This window comes from Notothenia rossii (assembly GCF_949606895.1).
Source record: "Notothenia rossii genome assembly, chromosome: 7".
Lineage (NCBI taxonomy): Eukaryota > Metazoa > Chordata > Actinopteri > Perciformes > Nototheniidae > Notothenia > Notothenia rossii.
In genome coordinates this window covers 7,815,861-7,834,255 of record NC_136905.1, presented here as the reverse complement: position 1 = coordinate 7,834,255, position 18,395 = coordinate 7,815,861, and the positions used below count along the sequence as shown (strand labels likewise).

The 18,395-nt window shown below is 40.9% G+C and overlaps 1 protein-coding gene across 1 annotated transcript; it reads left to right on the top strand.

Moving 5' to 3' along the window:
- Nucleotides 1-105: 105 nt before the first annotated feature.
- p3h3 (prolyl 3-hydroxylase 3) lies at nt 106-17,378 on the top strand. Its single transcript, XM_079691230.1, has 16 exons — nt 106-825; nt 1,678-1,862; nt 1,965-2,123; nt 3,106-3,298; nt 7,071-7,202; nt 8,084-8,226; nt 8,408-8,497; nt 8,574-8,626; nt 8,717-8,796; nt 9,201-9,328; nt 9,680-9,775; nt 10,982-11,132; nt 11,502-11,619; nt 12,548-12,623; nt 13,347-13,487; nt 15,906-17,378. The coding sequence occupies exons 1-16, from the start codon at nt 528-530 to the stop codon at nt 16,065-16,067; spliced, it is 2,205 nt and encodes a 734-aa protein (XP_079547356.1). The 5' UTR covers nt 106-527; the 3' UTR covers nt 16,068-17,378.
- The last annotated feature ends 1,017 nt before the right edge of the window (nt 17,379-18,395 follow it).

The following is an 18,395-nucleotide window of genomic DNA, read 5'->3' as shown; positions in this document are numbered from 1 at the left end:
CGTGATTTTCTAATACAGTATTCGCATCGCATCTAGAAAAGCAGAGTCGCTACTTACATGTAAGCCTACGTCTGTGTATGAAGAGTCAGTTCATTAATTGAATAGTAGTATATATTATGCTTGTCTTTTTTCATCTTGAAGAGCATCAATTGTCGCATGAGATGTACAATATAAATAAACTTTGTGTGACTCATATTTGTGTATTTACGGTAAAGTCCGTTGATGTCAACCAACTGCTTCCTCTCGTGGCCACAAAGACTAACTGCAACTTAACGTTCCTGAAAGTTAACGTAAATCCCTTAAAGACATCGTCGGGCGTTACAATGACCTCAAAACAAGTAATAACGTTACATTTAGTTTGAATTAAACACAATAATTGAATAGCAGGAGACGTTAACTTTGTATAGTAGTAGATACATAATGTGAAATTATACTGAAAGCGAATACTTTTCCACAAACAGGAGGAAACTTTCTCCCCAGTATTTCCATAGTCCCTCCTCTTCTCCTTCTCAGGGTTTCTTGGAACCATGGCGCTGCTGCAGGCTGACCATCTCACTGTATACGTGGCGTTTCATTTTGTTTTAATAACATTACTTAGTTTCACCTCGGCGACCCCGGGTAGAGGCAGCGCTAATGTATTGTCTCTGACGCAGCCGTACGACTTCTTGTATTACACCGGGGTACGGTCGTATTTCGGTGAGGAGTGGGTGAAGGCAGCGGAGCTTCTGGAGAAAGCCATCCTGACCAAGGAGTCCCTTTCCCGGGTACGCAGGCAGTGTCATGAGGAGTGTGTGGAGGCAGGGAGAGAAGCATTCAACAGACTGGGTAAGGTACTAGTTATATACTCAAATAATTGTACATTCAAAGGTATTGTCAAATGCGTAACAAAGTATTTTTTTGCAGCCTAATATACACAATTTTGCATATTAATTCGTGTTAAATACGTGCACATTTTTACAAAATTGTATATGCATATTGTTTTTTTGTTTGAAAAAACATATTTTAATTGCACATTTTTACAACAACTTCTTATGTTTGCATACATATTTAATTCTACTATATTCTTTAATCACACAGTTGTGTTTCACATGTTTACTCTACTTTAACTTCCTATGTTTACATGTATATAAATATTTTGGATTTAATTGTATATAAAAATGGTGCAACCCAATTTCACCCCGTAATAAATAAAGTATAAGGATTGTGATAACTCTGGGAGTCCCAGACTCCTCCAACAATGCAACAATCCATATACTTTATTCATAAAAGACACTAAATAAATAAAGTATTGCAGTAAAACATTGCAATAGACATAAATATATAAGTAAGCTGCAGGAATAGGAACAATATATACTGTACATATACAAATATATAAATTTCTCTGTTTGTAAGGAGAGGAAATCTGTGTCACTTCTTAAAATATGTCTTCATTCGGGAATTTAATAATTACGAGATAAAAGATTTGCATTTTTACCAGAAAATCGTTCTTTTCATTTCAACCTCTTTTATTTAGTTAGGTTTAACGTGCATACATACATGTATAAACTCAAATTGTGGACGATGCATACACTATTTCTATCATTTAGAAATGACTATCTTTGGTATAATGGATGGACAATGTTGCATGGTACAGCATATTTCACTTTAAGAAATAACTAATGTTTCCTGTGTTGTTAGACTCTGAGAAGGGGAGTCTGCATGATCTGTGGACCTTGGACTGGGTTCAGCAGAGAGCTGAATGTCTGCGGTTCTGTGTCGGACGCTCTGTGTCACCTGCAGCACAACTCCCCGTTTCTACCGACATAGATTATGAATTTGGATCTCGTAACCCCTACAACTTTCTGCAGGTCACTTACTACAAGGTAGAGATCTATGATGTACTAATAATTGTTCATTTCTCATGATACAGCTCAAAGTCTTAGCGGGGTTTGTCTAACGTAATTGACTCTCTTTCTGCTTTGAAGTTGGAAAAGTTGCAGAAAGCGGCGTCTGCAGCTCATACCTATTTTGTGGCCAACCCCAGTCACTTGGAGATGAGGAACAACATAGAGAAGTACAGACGGATGGAGGGAGTGACGGAGGAGGCCTTCCAGGACAGAGAGCTGGAGAATGAGAATCATTGGGTGAGGAAAGATGGAGGATAACATTTTTTAAAGGAGAGAAGAATAAAGAGTTTCTGTATGTTTTTGTACAACTGCAACGGTTATATTTCCATACACGTAATCTAATTTATGTCCATGCACTACGCTGTTTTTCCTGTTCATTTACAAAACTAAATATGGGTAAAGTAGAGCTCAGAATTTAGGTAAAAATCTGAAGATCAATTTTCTAAGCCTGATCTAAATATGTTTGATCTCCTTTTGTTTTTGACTTAAGGTTGAAAAAAGTTTGCCGGCATATATTTTATAAGAAACACATCTTTCAATCTGTATTATTAGATTTTTTCACAATCATTTTTGTTGGGTGTTGTTGCAATACACATGTTGGCCACAAGAGGCTGCGTATCACCACTAACCAATGTTCTCAATAGGACTAAAAGCAATCGTGTGTAAAGAAATGACAGTAACTCATATGGAATAAATCATAGTCGCCACTTCAGCCTCTTTGGGCCAAAACAAGTATTACCATAACAACAAAAACAAAAAATTCACCTGTCAAAACTTTAGGCAAGGAGTCCATCATAGAATTATATATATGTTCATCATTTTATTTGGATAAACAGTGCCAATATATCAACATCAATTGGTGAGATAGTACAGTCTTCACTATTCTTGAGAAATATTTTCAAAGTGGAAAGACAGCCCTGGCCTGAGGCCCTGAATTCCTCTCTCTCACCTTCACTCTCTCTTATATAACCATCTCATCTAACCCTGGATGTATTTATTCTGCCTGATCAACTTATTTGTCTGTTTGGACACACTTGTGATAACAGGATAAGGCTTGTTTGAAATGGGCTTGAATTATCCGTGTTATAGCATGCCTCCCAATGTTTCCACTCTGAACAGATCATGTCTAAGTTTTTACTATTATTTCATTATATCAAAAGCATCATATTCATCTTGAATACACTTTTATTTCTCTCCCTTTTCTCGTCTTTAAACCCAGGTCCTGTATGATTCTGCAGTTCAGTACGAGGCCTCCTCTGATTGGCTGAAAGCTGCAGAGAAATGGAAAGAGTGTGTGAATGAAACGCTGCGGCAGACAGACGAGTGCCGGCTGCAGTGTGAGATGGCCTCCCAACGGCTGCCAGAGGACAGGGGGGTGGACGGTAGTAAGAGCGTTTATGAGCAGGCTGCAGGTAAACAACAACAACAACAACAACAACAACAACAAAAGACACCTAGGCCCTTTCTCATTTCTCTAACTCCCCTCCTCGACTCCCCTCTTCGACTCCCCTCCGCGACTCCTATCCTCGAGACTTAGTCCCGCCCACAGGAGATGCGAGCGGAGGAGCCGAGGAGGGGAACCGAGGAGAGAGGAGGGGAAGCAGCAGGCGGTTAGAGAAATGAGAACTCCTCTCCTCTGAGCGGTCATTTTAAAGAGACGTCCATTAATGATGACAGGAGGCACAGCAGCCCTCTGATGGACAGATGTGTTCATGACGACTTATATATTTACTTTTAATTAATTCACAGTGCGGAATAATGAGACAATAACAGGCTACAGATGCGGACACACACACACACACACACACACACACACACACACACACACACACACACACACACACACTTAAACACACACACACATATATATATATATGTATATATTTATATAAATATATACAATTTCAGAATCAAACAGAGCACTCTCATAATAACGTAACACTATCAGAGACTGGATATATCCCCCCCCCCCTCTCCCCTCTATGGTCGCTACAATGAGGAAAATAAATTACGGGCCAAAAGTTTTATTTACAAGTATTAAAGCTCCCATTTCATGGCCATTTCCACTGATCATAATTCCATTGTTGAGGTCTACTAGAATAGATTTATATTGTGCAATTTTCCAAACTCACTTTGGTTTCTAAAAAACAGCATCTCTGTAAACTACGTGTATTCACTGAATTTCACTCTCTGCCTTTAACGGCTCGTTGTAGCTCCAATAGCTCCAGCCCCCACCCTCCCTGTGAGCACAGTGTCCTCTGATTGGCCGGGAAGCTCCGTGGAGGTGTGGTTTCCTTGTTTAGCGATACACAGCCAAACTCACCCTGAGCACACACAAAGTCACAGCCGAAGTAAAAACAATAAGTGTGGCTTGATATTGAGCAAGAAAAAAGGTTGATAAACGCTGTGAGAATGGGTCTGCAGAGAGTTCAGCCTGCAGCCAGGGAGGAGAGATCAGCCGAGCTGCCTGCACTGAGTGTGTGTGAGGAAGTCCGTGGATTGGTCAATTTGGACCAATCAGCGGTGGCTTAACATAACGGCTCCACGGATTGGTCCATTTGGTTCCGGGTAACGCATGACATCATGAGTTACCCGGAAGAATCAATGGACAGTGACGTATCTCCAACGAGGCGTTTTGGGGAGGTATTTTCTGTGTTAGAGTTTTACTCGCTACAGGGTGTACTTTGAGGGTTTTTGACTCTGCAGACCGTTTACATGCAGAAAAACGTTCATAACACACAAGGGGACGGGTAATAACCAGAAAAGCATGACATGGGACCTTTAAAAGTAAGCAGAGGACACCAAACCAACTGAGACCTGTCTGTCCTCTGCATCTACCTACACACTGTACCACACACACACCTACACACGGTACCACACGCACCTACACACTGTACCACACGCACCTACACACTGTACCACACGCACCTACACACTGTACCACACACACCTACACACTGTACCACACACACCTACACACTGTACCACACACACACCTACAGCTCCTAAAACAGGCTACAGCCGTTGTGTATTTTATTATGTGAAGCACTAAATGGTTTTAGAAAAATATCAACTCTTTGTTTGCAGATATCTACTAAACTACAGCAAATAAAGAGAGTAGGCCTGTTACACTGAGTGATATATATTATACACACTGCTCTGCTTTCTGCACGGACCTCACAGCTGTTCTCACTGTAAACATTGCGTCGCGATGAAAGCAGTTAATAAAATAATATCCAGGGGATGCATGCAGAGCTGTCATTGGCTGAGATAAGTCCGGCCGTGCGTCACGACTCTTTAAAACATCTCTGTTCCCGGAAATGCATCCACGAAGGAGCCGCGGAGGACCCATCAGTGTATCCTCGGTTAGAGCTCCTCCAGAGAGCCTCCTCGACGCTCGATCCTCGGTCCTCAAAGTGCATTTAGAGAAATGAGATGTCCTTCAACATGGCACGCTGAAATTCATTTCCGGGTCACTACCGGAGGACCGAGGAGTCGAGGAGGGGGATTTGATGAAATGAGAAAGGGCCCTAGATTTAGGTTTTACTTTTCTACATTAAAGGTCACCGATTATGCAAAATCCACTTGTTCATGTCTCTTCTACATCAACACGTGTCCCCTCTTCTTCATGTCTCTTCTACATCAACATGTGTCCTCTCTTCTTCATGTCTCTTCTTCATCAACATGTGTCCCCTCTTCTTCATGTCTCTTCTACATCAACATGTGTCCCCTCTTCTTCATGTCTCTTCTACATCAACATGTCCTCTCTTCTTCATGTCTCTTCTACACCAGCATGTGTCCCCTCTTCTTCATGTCTCTTCTACATCAACATGTGTCCCCTCTTCTTCATGTCTCTTCTACATCAACATGTGTCCCCTCTTCTTCATGTCTCTTCTACATCAACATGTGTCCCCTCTTCTTCATGTCTCTTCTACATCAACATGTGTCACCTCTTCTTCATGTCTCTTCTACACCAGCATGTGTCCCCTCTTCTTCATGTCTCTTCTACATCAACATGTGTCCCCTCTTCTTCATGTCTCTTCTACATCAGCATGTGTCCTCTCTTCTTCATGTCTCTTCTACATCAACATGTGTCCCCTCTTCTTCATGTCTCTTCTACATCAGCATGTGTCCCCTCTTCTTCATGTCTCTTCTACATCAACATGTGTCCCCTCTTCTTCATGTCTCTTCTACATCAACATGTGTCCCCTCTTCGTCATGTCTCTTCTTCATCAACATGTGTCCCCTCTTCTTCATGTCTCTTCTAACATCAACATGTGTCCCCTCTTCTTCATTTCTCTTCTACATCAACATGTGTCCCCTCTTCTTCATGTCTCTTCTACATCAACATGTGTCCCCTCTTCTTCATGTCTCTTCTACATCAACATGTGTCCCCTCTTCTTCATGTCTCTTCTACATCAACATGTGTCCCCTCTTCTTCATGTCTCTTCTACACCAGCATGTGTCCCCTCTTCTTCATGTCTCTTCTACATCAACATGTGTCCCCTCTTCTTCATGTCTCTTCTACATCAACATGTGTCCCCTCTTCTTCATGTGTCTTCTACATCAACATGTCTCCCCTCTTCTTCATGTCTCTTCTACATCAACATATGTCCCCTCTTCTTCATGTCTCTTCTACATCAACATGTGTCCCCTCTCCTTCATGTCTCTTCTTCATCAACATGTGTCCCCTCTGTGGAAAGAGACTCTGAAAGTTTCAGGAACAAAGATTCTCTCTCTTTTTGTCCTGATCCATTTCTATAAAAACCTGTCTGAAAATGAGCTGATCAGATTTTGGCCACTTTATGATGTCATAACGATTTTTTGTCTTGTGTAACCATTAGCCAATCACCAACCAAGGTAACCCCCCCCCCCCCTCCTATCACCTGAATCTCCTCCTAGAGCACCATTGAGTTCTTTGTAACCAAATGTCTCTCAGAGGGGCGTGGGGAGGGGCTCCTTATTTTCATCTGAAGTAACAGACAGAGAATCAGCACTTTGGAAACATGGCTGAAACAGAGGGGATTATGGGTAATGCTGCAATGATCTGTTTGGTGTTTCAGCCAATCAGAGACAGGCTCTGTATATATCTGAGACCTATAATATATTGATTAAAAACAGTATAATAGGGGACCTTTTAAGAGAAAGGAATTAATCGCTGTCATTTTGTTTCTTTCCTTCTAGATCTTTCCCTCTCCCTGCTCTCCTGCCGGCAGTCCTGTGTGACTCAGGTCGCCACGAGACCCGGGAGGATTTCTTCTCAGGAGGACTTCCTGCCCACACAGCTGGAGCATCGGCACATCGCACAGTTTAAAGGTCAGGGTCTGGAGGTCAAGCTGAATATCATTACATTTTCTAATGCTGTATGTTTACCTTATTCTGAATTCTATTTAGAGTTTGTTACTCCCTCACTGCGAGTTGGACCGAGAACCCCTCAACAAAAACACACCTGTTCCTAAGCAGGCTCCAAAATGTTTGAAGGAGCTCCCTATAGACTTCAGGAAAGCAGAAAGTCTACTCATCTAATGTCACGGACTGAAAACCAATCTGTTTCCACTGCACCTTAGCCGAAATATAACATAAACATCTGTCTTCTGTGTGGAGCACTGAAGCCAATGCAGTAGCACTTACAATGGCTTATTGAAAATGTATGTTTTCGCCACAGGGAGGCGTGTGACACAGTGTTGGTGTTGGGATCAGGGGGGAACAGGTTCAAACCCCACTGCAGTCAGCATGTCGTTGTGTCCCTGAGACACTTCACCCCAAATTGCTCCTGTGGGGACTGCCCAAAGTATTGAGTATGCAAGTCGCTTTGGATAAAAGCGTCTAACATGTGACATGTAATGTAATGTAATGTAGAATTCTTCTTTTAGAAACATTTCTTCATCATGGTTGAATGCACTTCTTGTGAGTTTGCTTCGAAGCAAAGCATTAGCTAAATGAAATAAAATGTAATTAACATAAAAACTAAGCAACATTATTGGCAAAGTATGCAAACACATTGATGCCATTTGAATCTGGGTTTGTTGCTATCAAAGTAAATACACAGAAATATACATAGCTAACAAGGATTTTGCACGAATGGATGCGGTTTTGATTTATATTTAATACAAACAATATACAGTGAAGTTTGCATTATACCACAATCCTTTTTCGAGTGCCACTCCTTCCTATTTTGCATGTCTGCGTCCCCACAGCTGGTGATGTTGGTGGAGCCGTGCAGACGCTGCGCTCTCTGCTCCTCTTCTACCCCTCCGACCATGACTCCTTAGACAACCTGCAGCTCTACTCTGAGACACTAGGAGGAGACACAGAGTCACAGGGCACTCAGCCTGCTCAGGTATATCAGACCATTACATTCAATCCACCACTTTTGTTCGAATAATCATCGTTCATTTTATGTTTTTACTTGACCAAAAGAAGTGAGAAAACCCTGTTCAGTCATTAAAGACATGCAGACTTCAAATATATATTTCATTGTTTTACTCTTCTTCATTCTGACTCCATTTCTGTTTTCACAGGAGATTGTCGGATACATTAATCGTGCTTTAGATGAGAAGAAGCTTCTGTATTTTGGCATGGAGAACCTTGACTTCAGTTTCACAGATCCAGTAAGTACTGAAGCAAATTAACTCTTTCCTGCTCCGCAAAATAATATCCACATTTTAATGATTGCTCTGCGTTCAGGACCTTTGGACTCCGGAAGATGTAGTGCCTGAATCACTGAGGGATAACTGGAGGTAAGATGGGAAGGAAGGATCTCCATTCAGTTGCAAGAGCTTTTTGAAGAAGTGCATGTCACGTCAACTTAGTATTGTTTCTATTTTCAGAGCTGTAAAAGAGAAAATAAATGTGAGAATGGAAGAGGGAGAGAAGAAGGAGGAAGTGGATGACAGTGGATTTTATGCAGGTGAGACAATCAGTTCTTTTTTTAGTCGAGTTAAACCAGTGTTTCTCAAATCTTTTCATACCAAGGACCACTTAACCAATAAAAAAACACTCGCGGACCACCTAACTCCACAAATATAAAAAAACACTTCGTTTTTCTAGAACAGATTACAAACAAGTGGCAACATGTGTGATGAAGGTGTTGCGCTTGGCTATATCATGCAATCGAAAGTGAAACTTAACCTCGCTCCATTGCGGAGATATTCCCGCGAGAGTGCGGAAAACTGAAATGTATTTATTTATTTCAAATGTGAAATGTTACCAATATACTCACGGACCACTAGGGGGCGCACCACACTTTGAGAAGCACTGAGTTAAACAGTTAAAGTTTCCTCTCTCATTCTTTCTTACTGGTCTTCTCTCCAGGGGGTCCGGTTCCTCAGGTGGGCGTGACCATCACCATGGACGACACGGTTTTAAACGGGACGAATCGCGTAGTTCTGGACGACGTCATGACTGAGAAGGAGTGTGAAAAGATGCTGCAGCTAGCAAAAGTAATTACGTCCATGTTGTTTTTAGATTCGTTTTCTTTTTTCTTTTTGGATTCAACTTTATTGTCATTACGTCGTACAGGTACTAGTAACGAAACGGTGTTTGGCGTCTGACCAGAAGTGCTAAATAGCAGTGCAAGTGTCTATGATATAAATAAATGAATGAATAATTATAAATAGGATATAAACAGATAAAGTATGTACAGTATAAAAAGTATTGACAGTATAGTGATAGTATAATGATATGAACAGATGTATACAGTGTGGTTATATTACTTATCTACATATATATATATAAGATCTCTTAGATAGAAAGAGGAACACTCATCTGTCGTTTTCTCTCGTCTCTGATAGGCTGCAACATCTGCCGGAGATGGTTACCGGGGGCGACGATCTCCGCACACGCCTCACGAGACGTTCGAGGGTCTGACCGTCCTCAGGGCTTTGAAGGTGGGAGAACAGGAAGCAATGAGAGATTAAATATGACTTGTTGTTAAAAGTGCTTTTTATTGCCTTTTAGAATAAGGACCAGGGAAACACCAGACAATTCGTTATGTAAACTAAACATTACCGTACAGCTCATCCTACAAAGTCACCGACAAATAATGGACAAATGCGTCAATTCCGGGCAAAAAGTACGGCCCCGCCCACTTTTGGGGGGAAACAAAGCTGTCATTTTGAATGGCGGTCGATACAAATTCTGAAGTTTTGGCCAATCCGATCAGAAATGCAAGAAAACTGTGGATTTGTGGATCTTCAAAGAGCCCGGTTACGATGGCCAGACAGGCAAACAATTACATTAAGCCATTGGAAATCGACGATCGGGCTCGATATATGGTTAAATATAGCAGTAGGCTATCGATTTTCATAGATGAGAGTAACATCTACGTCACTTTACGGCCCCACCCACTTTTGGGGGAATCTACGCTGTCATTTGAATGGCGATCGAGCCTGAAGGCACAGAGATCTTCTTTTACTGTCCTTTGTTCTCAGAGGAAGTTCAGAAACACTGAACTCTGGATTTGTTTTAATGTTTGAGGTGCAATAAACGACACAGCAGCTTTCTGGCATGATAAAACGTATTTTCCGCCTCGCTCATGAGAGTAACAGCTGGTTAAAATTACCACCTCGCCTACTCATTTTAATTTAACCATATATCGAGATCGATTGTCGATTTCAAATGATTTAATGTAATTGTTTGCCTGACTGGCCGTCGTAATCGGGTTCTTTGAAGATCCAAAAATCCACGGTTTTCAAAAATGTCTGATCGGATTGGCAAAAACTTCAGAATTTGTATTGACCGCCATTCAAATGACAGCGTTGTTTTCCCCCAAAAGTGGGCGGGTCCGTAATTTTTGCCCGGAAGGGACGTAGGTGTTACTCTCATCTATAGCAACGTTTCTGATATTTATGTATAAAAGACATCAAAAAGTGCATTTTGCATGAATTTAACCCCTGACCCCTTTAAATAAACCAAACCTTCAAAAACATGACGTGTTTTAGAGCAAACCTGAATAACCTGTACTCAAAATGAACTAACTAAATGTGAATAAATGAAATAACTAAGAATCATCATATATTAGTGTGCACTTGGGATCTCATGCTTGAACATCATTCATAAAGCTGCCATTTTTTCAAAATAATCTTGTCTCCCAGTTGGCTCAGGATGATATGGTGAACCAGACAGACGCCCGGCTGTTTTACGAGCTGGGAGAGAGAGTGAAGGTCCTGCTGCACTCGTACTTCAGGAGCCCCTCCACCCTCTACACCTCCTTCGCACACCTGGTCTGCCGCAGCGCTATCGCAGGTAACACCAACATTATATCGACATGTATGATATCTCTCTCATCATTACTAGCTGATGGAAATGTGATAGGGTTATCCATTTGGCACAAACACAACTACAGGGTTTCACAGAATTGTTCATACGGTGAACTTAAATGCGTTTTCCGGGTGTAAAATTGTTTTGTCTGATGTTTTCTCTATCGTAGGTAACACAAACATTACCCATAACAACACCAACATTACCAATAGCATCTTTCTTGAGCATTGTTACTTGCTGGAGGAAATGTAATCGGGCTGGCAATTGCAGAGTTTTCAAGAAATGTTCATACGGTTAACTTAAATGCGTTTTTCAGGAGTCAAATCATTTATTTGTAATGTTTTGTGTCCTCAGGTGATCAGGAGGGCAGGCTGGACCTGTCTCATCCTGTCCACGTCGACAACTGTCTGCTTGAGCCGGAGACCAATCAGTGCTGGAGAGAACCGCCGGCGTTCATACACAGAGACCTCAGGTGCGCAGGAAATTAATATTTCTTTCACCCCAAAAATAATAACCATTTGTACACCAATAGACGCTTTGCCGTACTTAGTTCATCAGAACTCTTTAGTTCTGATGAAACAAAGGTAAAGGCCCATAAAGGTTCTTAAAGAGGACATATTCTGCTACTTGCATATTTGTATTCCGTGTCTCTCTCTCCTGGGACATGTCTCCATGCTTTAATGTTCAAAAAGCTCTTTATTGTTCTCATACTGCCTGTGCTGCAGCACCTCTTTTCACCCTCTGTCTGAAACCAGAGCCCAGTCTGCTCTGATTGGTCAACCGCTTAGAAATGTCCCGCCCCTTAGCCTATCCAATGTATTTGGAGCGCTCCCCTGAAATTCAAGGTGTTAAAAAAAAGGAAAAAAAATAATAATATATTTTTTTAATATATACAGCACCAAATTGCAAATAATCTATAACTACTGTCACTCTTCACATCGAACATGTGCTCTTTTATTAAATAAACCAAACGCTTTCAATGTAAGTTGTGAGTTTAGTGTTTTTGACCCAAAGAAACACTGATGCATTAATCAATAACAATAATCCACAGCTCCTCTCTCTGCTCCAGAGGATTTAAAAAATATATATCCCAATCATAGATCCCAATGCCACCCGACCCCCCCCCCCCCCCCCCAAAGTAGCAAACCTAGGGGAAACACTGAATAGTGATGTCATTATGTTACAGAAGTAAACAAAGGAGTCCAATCGAGACGCTTCAGGCAGGGGGGGAGTGTGGGACAGAAACTTCCTTTGGAGGGAACTTTGGGATTTTAGCCTTTGCAGACCATTTACATGCACAAAAACCTATTTAACACTCAACTGGAACGGGAAGACCACAAAAAGCCCAACAGGGCCACTTTACCCTTAATAACAATGCTTTAATCCTGTTTCTCTCACAGTGCCCTTCTCTACCTGAATGACAACTTTGATGGAGGAGACTTGTTCTTCACTAACAGGGACGCAAAGACAGTAACAGTAAGTCACTTTTCTCCTTTATATCGCAGCTTCTCTCTCAGCTCTCCTCCCTTAAAGGTCCCCTATTATACTCAGATACATACAGAACATGTCTCTGATTGGCTCCAAACACCAAACAGATCATTGCAGCATTACCCATAATCCCCTCTGTTTCAGCCCTGTTTCCAAAGTGCTGATTCTCTGTCTGTTACTTTAGATGAAAATAAGGAGCCCCTCCCCACGCCCCTCTGAGAGACATTTGGTCAAAAAGAACACAATGGTGCTCTAGGAGGAGATTCACGTGATAAGGGGGGGGGGGGGGGGGAGGGGGGGGGGGGGGGGGAGGGGGTTACCTTGGTTGGTGATTGGCTAATGGTTACACAAGACAAAACATCGTTATGACATCATAAAGTGGCCAAAATCTGATCAGCTCATTTTCAGACAGGTTTTTATAGAAATGGATCAGGACAAAAAGAAGGAGAATCTTTGTTCCTGAAACTTTCAGAGTCTCTTTACACAGAGAGGACACATGTTGATGTAGAAGAGACGTGAAGAAGAGGGGACACATGTTGATGTAGAAGAGACATGAAGAAGAGGGGACACATGTTGATGTAGAAGAGACATGAAGAAGAGGGGACACATGTTGATGTAGAAGAGACGTGAAGAAGAGGGGACACATGTTGATGTAGAAGAGACATGGATTTTCCATAATAGGTAAACCTTTTCCCTCCTCTTTGTCTGCAGGCTCGAGTGAAGCCCAGCTGTGGGCGACTGGTGGGCTTCTCCTCGGGTCCCGTAAACCCTCACGGTGTTTCAGCGGTGACCCGTGGCCGGCGGTGTGCGCTGGCGCTGTGGTTCACCAAAGAGAAGCTGTACAGAGACATGGTGAGCACGATGAAGACCAGAGGGGGAGGTAGTGGAGTACAAATACTTCGTTTACTGTACATAAGTACATGTTTCTGGTATCAGTACTTTACTCCACTACTTATTTTTCTGACAACTTTTTACTTTGACTGCTTACATCTTGAACCCAAATACCTGTACTTTCTACTTCTTACATGTTGAACACAAATACCTGTACTTTTTACTTCTTACACTTTGAACACAAATACCTGTACTTTTTACTTCTTACACTTTGAACACAAATACCTGTACTTTCTACTTCTTACATGTTGAACTCAAATACCTGTACTTTCTACTTCTTACATTTTGAACCCAAATACCTGTACTTTCTACTTCTCACATTTTCCAAACAGGCTGGTTCCTTTAGTCTGAATGTGTGTTTGGTGGCGTGATCATTATTATTTAGAGTCATTGCGTGCCTATTGATTTGAACACGATCCGTGTATCCATCATTTCCTGGTCTTCTCTAAAGAAGAGGGACCAATGAAAACGTTGTCATGTTGCCGTTGTTCAGCATGGAAACATTCATTAGCTAACAATGACATTATTGTTCTGTTAATATAAAGGGAGGTCAGGCACTCTTTAAAACAGCTGCTAGTTATGGGTACTTTTTACTTAAGTACATTTCAAAGTCTTTACTTTTACTTGAGTAAAGAAGTTTAGTCAGTACTTCTACTTTTACCAGAGTATTTTTAAACACGAGTATGTGTACTTCTACTTAAGTAAAGGATGTGTGTACTGTACGAATCTCAGCTCCTCCTCAGGTCCGACCTTTCGCCTGCAGTCGGCGTTGGTTAGTGTCGTGACTCCGGTGTTGAATAACAAGAGCCAGCTGGAGAGCGATGCAAATCTGGTGGCTTGTTCTCCAGTTTCTGAATTCACGATGCAGCCTTCTGTCATACCATAGTGTTCTTTAGGTTTATCATATGCTGACGTTATTAGTCTTTTCTATTTGTTTTACCGCAACCCTACTTTTTCATATATACCATTATCCTACAGTTGTCATTGGTTATTGTTAAGGTGAGGCTACAGACTCATTTATATAGAAATATGCATCTAGAAATTACCTTATTCCTCTCAAAGGAACACAACATTTTTGACTGATTGACAGTTATTTGTATTTCTTAAACAAATTACTAAGTCAAATGCATTATAAATAAACGTACACAATGTTTGCCTTGGTTCTCAAATTGAATGCTATGTTATCATATGCAGTGGATATTTAATCAAAACTCAACCAAAAAAAACAAAAACATATTTTGTCCATGTATAAATTAAGACACAAAACATGCGATTCCCTACAGAGTTTGACCTCCAAAAATGGATTTGCCACATTTTCATATATTTTTCATATATATATATATATTAGGGCTGTCAGTCGATTAAAATATTTAATCGCGATTAATCGCACGATGTCCACAGTTAATCGCACATTTTTTATCTGTTCTAAATGTACCTTAGAGGAATATTTTAAAAATAAGTTTTTAATACTCTTATCAACATATGAGTGGACAAATATGCTTTATGCAAATGTTTGTTTATTATCATCAAATATTCTCCTGAATATTTTCAACACAACAGCCTGGAACCTCTCTCTCTCTCTCTCTCTCTCTCTCTCCCAACCCTGTCTACTTCTCTGCACTGAGCCAGTTTCTCAAACAGACAAGCCTGTGTACAGTTGTCGGCGAAATGCCGCTCCTCTGTCTTCATAACAGTCAAAGCATGAGACGTTCCCACTGAGGGTCAAATAATGCGCTGTGATGTGCAGTCGACACGTTGGATGCGATCCGAATTATCTCACGCAGCCCCTCGTCCTCCACAATGTTAAGCTGTAGCACCCATTTAGCTATCGCTGTTGTTTTCCAGGCGTCTCCCCGGCAAACTTTCGAGCGTGGTCTGCCGCAAGTGAGCGGCAGGAGCGGGGCTGTCAGCATCAGCTGTGTGCTTGGCTTGCTTTTTAAAACTCATTTTTTTGTATCCATATCTCTCGCTAGAGTCTCCCACCATACAACTAACAACAACAACAACGTCAAGCCTTTGGGCTCTGAAACTACGGGGCGGGCCGAGGACAAATACACATGCGTTAATCGCAGGTTAAAATAATCAGTGGCGTTAAAAAAAAACTTGAGAGCCCTAATATATATATATATATATATATAAAATATACAGTCTTTATATAATATAACGATCTTCTTTACTTTTCAAAATACATCTTTTCAAATTCTGCATGGTCTGAAGGCATCTTTTTTTATATCCTCTGAGAAGCATCTGTCTATCATAGCGTTACTCAGGATCACACTTCTTCCAAAATGTGTTTGTTGTACCTTCCAAATGTGCTTTTCTTGCCATTGTGGCCTCGGGAAATCAATATTTCTTCATGCTTTTGTTTCCCTCCCTCAGGAGCGAGAGGAGGCCGTGGCCATGTGGGCTGCAGGTGGAGAGAGTGTGGGGAAAAATGAGGAAGAGGAGAAGGAGGGCGGCGCCTCGCCCGTGAGGAACGCTCGCAACCAGGCCTCGCGTCGAGGGAGAGGAAGGGTGACGGGGGCGAGAGACGAGCTGTGAGAGGCACAACAAACCACAGACTGACCCTCAGACACTGAAACACACTTTCATTTCTGCATCCACTTCAATAGACCCGCCCACCAGCCCATCACACCTTCCATCACTTCAAGTTTCAAGGCTTTTATTGTCATGTGTGCTTAGATAGCTACAGTGTAGTTATGACAATGAGAATCTGAGGTCACAGGCTCCTCCCACAGTGCAACACAATAACACAGATAATAGTGCAAGTAAATACAATAAAATAGAATATAATAGAAACAGTGCAGAATAGTCTATATACAAGTAATTGGAATATTGATATATGAGTTGCAAACAGATTAATGTTATGGATGTTCTTTCAAAAGTTCAGGTAATAAGACAGATACATTTCTTAAAATAGTGCAAGTAATACAATAGAGAGGCGAAGTCCCGCCCATCTACTTCCGACCCATGGGACCTTATTTTGGAAAAATTAAGTCAAGGGAGAGAGAAAGATTATCTTTGGATCCCATTTGAATTGTGCCACGAATTACACATATGATGTTTTTCAATCTTAAAAAATCCTTTCCATGTAAAAAAAATCACAGTTTGTCGTAAAACTGTTGAAATATAAGAACCGACTAACTCCCCTTGTGTGTGTGTACAGCTCTCAACGTGCCCAGACTTGGAGTGATTTTCACCTCTTTTAATACTTTCCGCCTCATTCTGAAAGAAAGAAGTGAAATGTGCCAACGTGACGGCCGTCTTGGTGTGTGGTGCGAGACGGGAGATGTAGTTCATTGAGCGGTTTCACACCAAAAAAAGTGTTACGACACATTTTTATTTTTTTGACTTGCAAAATTATCTTTTAAATTGACAAACATCATATGTGTAATTTGTGGCACAATTCAAACGGGATCGAAAGATAACCTTTCTCTCTCCATTGACTTCAATACATACTTTTTCCGAAATAAGGTCTCATGGAGCTCCCCCGGAAAGGGAGGGACTTCTCTCTCTATAGAATACAAAGTGCAAGGATAGTCTATATACAAGTAATTGGAATATGATATATTAGATAAATAATTTGTAAGTTGCGAACAGATGAATGTTATGGGTGTTCTTTCTTTCATCACGTGATTTTAAAGATTTGAATCATTTGATTTATCCTGCTGCCCTTTTATGTAAAGCTGCTTGTCTGCTGTATTTATACTGTCTGTGTTGAAGGTTTGTGAAGGAAACACAACGCTCTCCTCCCTCTCATGTCCATCTGTACTTTGGTTTTAGCAGCTTTACTCACCAAGATCACTCCCTTTTAAAAATGACGAGAATAAAAGAAAAGTAAATGTGACTCTATACTGATATCGCTACTACTATCCACCATATTACTAACATATAACTAACTTAATAAATATCAACTCATTATGAATGGGTAATCAAAAACCTTAACTTGGTTTGATCGAATACAAAATGCAGTTTTAGTGGACGTAACGACAGTATTCAGCAGGTGTCCTTGTGTCTGATATACAACAAAAATGTGTGAAAATATAATATAAATGAACAATATTAGTGTAATTGCTGCCAGTAAAATACTTTGATACTTAAATAGGCCTCAGTTTACGGGTAAAACAATTAATCGCCCTACTTCAGCAGCTGATATCACACTTGAAGAGAATTCAATGGAAGAAATATGACTCGATACTGATGTACCATATGAGTAACATACAACCTATTACTAACACATAACTAACTAAATTAATATAAATGGGTTATTAAAAAACCTAAACTGTGTTAAAAGAGTTTTAGTGCACAGACAACGGTATTTAACAGCAGATAGCAGCGACTCCCTGTTTCTGAGATACAAAGAAATGTGTTAAAATACAAGAATATGAATATATATAAACATTATTAGTGCACTTGTGGCTCAGGTAAAATACTTCAAAGTCCTTCATTAACCGCTTAAACAATTTAATAGACCTAATAATTGTGAAAACATCAAGATGAGCACTTCAAAAAATGTCAATAAAAAAGAAAAATATTCAGTATCTGGGGCTGCACGATGTGTCGTGACGATAATCGCGTTATGCGCATGTGCGATATTCACATCGCGGGACTTTTTTTTTCTTTTTCTTTTTAGGACGAGCGATATTAAAGGGCCCATGTCATACTTTTCCGGTTATTACCCGTCCCCTTGTGTGTTATGAAGGTTTGTATGCATATAAACGGTCTGCAGAGTGGCTGAGTCCCCATTGACTTGCATAGAGCTCCCTGGTTGGTAATAGACGAGTTGGGATCGCGGAGAAATGCTCTCCGCAGACCCATTCTCACAGCGTTAAAAACCTTTTTCTTGCTCAATATCAAGCCACACTTATT

Bases quoted from the DNA above. Each gene is read 5' to 3' on its own strand.
- p3h3 (XM_079691230.1), top strand. From the start codon at position 528: ATGGCGCTGCTGCAGGCTGACCATCTCACTGTATACGTGGCGTTTCAT. The intron at 2,124-3,105 runs GTGAGGAAAGAT...CTTTAAACCCAG, and splicing joins TGGAGAATGAGAATCATTGG to GTCCTGTATGATTCTGCAGT. The intron at 3,299-7,070 runs GTAAACAACAAC...CTTTCCTTCTAG, and splicing joins CGTTTATGAGCAGGCTGCAG to ATCTTTCCCTCTCCCTGCTC.